This window comes from Asparagus officinalis, chromosome 5 (assembly GCF_001876935.1).
Source record: "Asparagus officinalis chromosome 5, Aspof.V1, whole genome shotgun sequence".
In the NCBI taxonomy this organism is placed as follows: Eukaryota; Viridiplantae; Streptophyta; class Magnoliopsida; order Asparagales; family Asparagaceae; genus Asparagus; species Asparagus officinalis.
The window spans coordinates 112,700,440-112,705,391 of record NC_033798.1 but is presented as its reverse complement, the minus strand read 5'-3'; the positions used below and the strand labels follow the sequence as shown (position 1 = coordinate 112,705,391).

Genomic DNA, 4,952 nt, shown 5'->3' with positions numbered 1-4,952 from the left:
AGGGGTTGTAAGCCCCTCAACATAAAGTTTCAAAGACCCCTCAAGGGTTCAAGACAGATTTCTATTGATTAAAAATGAAGACTAATCCAAAGAACGGGCTAGATTTCTCTAACAAAGAGTAGCATTTTGGGACCCACGAAAGCTATATATATGATACCAATATAGGCCGAGAAAGGGGCTAAATGCTGAAACAGAGGCATCAATGCTTTCCACGTATTGCCAGTTTTTATAATCTATTTTGCTTTTAAAGCCCCTTAAATACTTCAATTCCAAGCAGCGACCGACAAAGGGAAAATGACTAACTAAAAGTACAAGCACAAAAGGAAAATGTTAACTAAAAACTACTATTCTTACACTACAAACATAAAATAATGAGATCTACAGAAACTCTGTAACCTTTCAGTGCAATCATCAAGGAGCCTAACATTATTGTGTCTCCTAGCACAATGCCGCACTACTTTGAGCATTTTTATTATAATCCACAAATAAATTATAATCATTTTTATTGTCAAAATGATAAAAAAAAAGTGACATCGAATTGGTGGTGGATTATAAAATGGGGTCTTGGATTTTGTGAAATCATAAATATTATAATTACCTTTTACTTAGTCAAACATCATAGCTCATAATCCACCAAAAAATAAATTAAGACACATTGCTTGCTTGTTATTTGGTGGATTATAAGTCAAAATAAATCATTTGTCAAATACCTCTTACCATTTTCGAAGCATGCTCTTAACTCTTGCAATCTACTCGTCACTGTTTTTTCAGGTAATGAATGCACGCAACCACCCCAAGCAAAACGGCCAGCCATACATTTAAAGGACCTCCACTCTGTTATCTACAACCTCTTTTCTCATGCCCTGACCCCACAAATTCATGGCAAGAGCGGCTTTTTTACGCTATAAAGTACCCCACAAAGTAAGCCGTAGGATCTCTCACCCAAACAAACTTACGCACCAATTTTATGAAGTACACATCTACGACAATAAAATATACATAACATGACATAGAGCTACAATTTTCTTAAGTGGATTAAGTGGATAGAAGCTCTGCTTAACTTTTTATCACTTGATCTCAATTTACTTTGAGATTTGTGAGAGTGATGCACATAAAAGCACCTTAATTTTGATCAAAATGATCTCAGAGAAATATCAGCAGAAAGGAAAAAGTTATAGATGGATGAGAAAACCCTATGCACTCAAATGAATTGTAGCCAGTTTTATAAAGCGCAGCTCTGTGAAGATAAAACATACATAATATTGCAATTAGAATAGTAGTATGGCACAAGGAACAAAAAATTATAATGCACATTTGAGCTAATAATGATGTGAACTACAGTGATGAATGTTTACAGAAAATGTCAAAACAGAGGCCCAACTAAAAGAATTTGAAGTTTTTTTATTCATAAGAATGATAGCATATATCAGTAGAACCACCACCAGCAGCAAAATCTCTCTCACCGCTCTCTCTCTCTCTCTCATCCAAAGATATCCATCCAACCAATGGCTTCCAATGCTCTTTGTATATAGTGTATATACACGTAATAAATCTCAACCAGCCATCTCCCTCCCTCTCTCAATATAACTACAGAACTAAACTAAAATTACAAATTCAAGGCCAAGATGAGAATGATGAGTCCGGTATATAAGAAGACAAGGCTACCTCCTAAAAAGGGCTAAGGCTATTCAAGAAATGAGGTGGAAATGGTTGAAAATAGAGGCCATACTAGAACAAAAAGAAATAAAGAAATAATAAGGCACAAGTGAAAAATAAAATAAAATAAAAGGGGAATTTTGGGGGGTGGGGGGCCGGGGGCAGGGGAGCTGGGTCGGTCTATTCTCCATCCCCTCTGGGTTTTTGCTTCTCTGCTATATAAATGGATTATTGTGCAGGCCGGTTTATGGTGGGAACTGACAATTCAATGAATTTTGGTGATGAACAAGGGTTTTCGATTCGATCTAATTTTTTTCGCTTGTATTGAATGTATCCTCATTTAGAGACCATAGTGCCTCACCGAAAATTCTAGAACTTGTTGGCTGGGGCAGATCATCTCCTTCACTCTCGCTCCATTCTTATAGATCTTGAATGTGGGCACAGTCCTCACGTTCTCTGCTCTGGCGACGGTCTGACTTTCGTTTATATCAACCTATTAATAAGAACACAAGGGTAAGTATAAATGCGTATAAAGTCTCTAGAAAGATTTATTTCGATGCAAGTTGGTTCATGTCATGAACTCACCTTAAGAAAATTGAGAGATGGATATCTAGCACAAAGTGTATCGACAAATGGGCTTATTTTGGAACAATGCTGGCTTGATGATGCCATGAAAAAAACAACCGAAACCCCTGAAGAAGATTGTAACTTGGTCATCAATCATGTACGCAGTAGGCAGAAAAAAATCATCAATCATGTACGCACTAGGCAGAAAAAAATCATCAATCATGTACACACCACTAGGCAGAAAAAAAAGGATCGAATGCATAGAACAGATGAAGAAAGAGTCAATGTGCATATAGGCGAATTATGAAATAATGTTGGCCTGATGCAGCCATGAACAAGATAAACTGAAACCCCTGAACAGGATCGTAAATTTGGTCAGCAATTGTGATCAATCGGACAAAAATAAGCACAAAATTCACTGAAAAGATGGACAAATAAAATCAGTGTGCATATAAGCACATTGATTTCCTAGTTGGCTACACAAAGAATTTTGATAGTGTATATACCAACCAAGATCGTTTAGATAGTAATTGATGAACGATGAGAAACAAATATTAAATCAAAGACAATTTCAACCAGGGAAAAGTTACCTGTTAGAGATACCGCTGCTTGGAATTGCTCCACACCAGTGATTTCCTCAACCTCACCACCAAATTTCATATTAGAGACCTCCTCTCCTCGAGATGTCTTCAGTGCAACTTGAGCATGAAATAAGGATTCAGCAACTTCCTTGTCATTTGGAAGCTCCTTTCTCAAAACCTCATAATCTCTCACTGCTTCAGCCCATCTCTCAAGCTAATCATCAGAAAAGAGTACAGAATAATTCATCCAAACAGTTATTTGAGATCTGAGAGGATATAAATAATAATAATAATAAAGGAATACAGCTATTCACCTTGGCATAAGAGGCAGCACGTCTTGAAAGAGCTTTGGAGTATCTAGGACGGATTCTAAGGGCTTCATTACAATCCTCAATCGATCTCTCCCACTGGCCAAGCTTTGATCTGCAAACCGCTCTATTACAATAGAGCACTGGGTTCAAGGGATCATACTTGAGCCCTTCACCATAAGCTGTTGAGGCCTCTGCAAAGTTCCCAGAATTGAAGAATTCATACCCCTGGTTGCGAGCCCTGGCTACTGACTTCACAGTGTTAACAATTGATGTTACTTCTCCACTCCTTGAATCAATTAGCCTTGCCTTCTCTGCAGCTTCAACTGCTTTATCAAACCTGTGAAATAATTAAAACATTCACCCGTCATTTATCCGATAAACTCTTGGAGTTGAGCTCAGCAATTGTTAATAGTATCTATGATGAGGATACTATAAATCCAACTTTAGAATTTGGATTTATAAATTGAAAATCCATGTCATTTGATGTGATCGACTAAAGACCAACTGCTTAGAAATAAAATCTAGGATAATTTGACCATGTTTTAATCATGCATCTTAAGTTAAAATCAGAGTTCTGAAATTTACATAAAATTATATAATATGGATCCACTAATACAGGATTCAAGACGTGTCAAAATCATTGGAAATTTTGGTTTCAAAGAGTTTTGAGGATTACTTCATATACCAACAGTAGGGATTTTTCAATCTGAAAGTCCAAAATTTAACTTTGTATCTATAGTATCCACATATTAGATCCTATGAATATTAGTGTAGGTCAACAAATACTCTTGAGTACTACCCTATGGGATATGAAATCGATGATCTCACTCACCTTCCCATAGCCATTTCAACTTGGGCTCGAACAATGTACATATACGAATCCGAAATCATACCGAAGAACTTGGACTGAGACCCAGATGGTGATGAACACTCAATTTTGGATAGGCTTGATAGCGCTGACTCTGCTTCATCCAGCAGGTGGAGCTTTAAAAGTGCTTCAGCTCTCGAGACAACAAGCTGCAAGATGCAACTCATTTCAAGACTATTTTCCAATTATCCCTCATATTAAATGACAGCTTCTAAAGCACAGAGTTTGAAATTTTACCATAGCACAAGAGTCAGCTCCTGCCGCAATTGCAGCATCAGCTTCCCTTAGAGTACTCTTCCAATCCCCAATCTTCCTCAATTCACCACATCTTCCCAAATGCCTCTCTACTGATTGCAACTTTTGCAACTCGACAGGATCAGACTGCCCGACCAAGAAAAGATGTTTCTTCGCATTCTCGACCTGCCCTAACCTGCGGTCAGAGAGGATTTACACAATGCAGCGTAGAAATATCATTGCATGCCAAAAGCGAAAACTGATTTTTCCACGAGCTCCATTCTTAGAAATTCAATGATTAAATTACATATACGATTCATAGTTATATGTCGATCTTGTTGAATCAACTAATAATCCCAAAACTGATATGCTTACCTTTTGTCCATTCAAAGCAAGAACAATATCAATAGACTGCAATAATAACATCTATACAACCGCAAAAAAGCCCTATGTCCTAGACAAACTCCACCCTCACTCCAATACCAAAGGTACAACTAATGCCACAGTATCACCCACTCTCACATCAACACACTGACGAGATTGCCAACAATCAGCAATCACTACAAACAAACACAATGCACGTCAAAATTTCAAGAGATCTACCACCCTAGCAATCAAAGATTCAATCTTTTACCAAAATTTAAACGAAAACAGAGATTTTGGTACCGCTGATCTCACCTCAAATGCAATGACGCAAGCCGATGGTGGGCCCGGCTGTACCCGGAATCCAACCTC

At 37.7% G+C, this 4,952-nt stretch overlaps 1 protein-coding gene across 1 annotated transcript in view; it reads right to left on the bottom strand.

Moving 5' to 3' along the window:
* Positions 1,239–4,952, bottom strand: part of LOC109842401 (TPR repeat-containing thioredoxin TTL1-like) — an 11,782-nt gene continuing 8,068 nt past the window's right edge. The window contains exons 4-10 of the mRNA XM_020411281.1: positions 4,896–4,952; positions 4,221–4,413; positions 3,948–4,132; positions 3,119–3,452; positions 2,814–3,018; positions 2,242–2,348; positions 1,239–2,149 (exon numbers count right to left, since the gene is read on the bottom strand). The exon at positions 4,896–4,952 is cut by the window's right edge and continues 403 nt beyond it. Of these exons, the coding sequence (XP_020266870.1) occupies positions 1,997–2,149; positions 2,242–2,348; positions 2,814–3,018; positions 3,119–3,452; positions 3,948–4,132; positions 4,221–4,413; positions 4,896–4,952 (1,234 nt within the window). The 3' untranslated portion in view covers positions 1,239–1,996. The remainder of the gene's footprint in view (positions 2,150–2,241; positions 2,349–2,813; positions 3,019–3,118; positions 3,453–3,947; positions 4,133–4,220; positions 4,414–4,895) is intronic.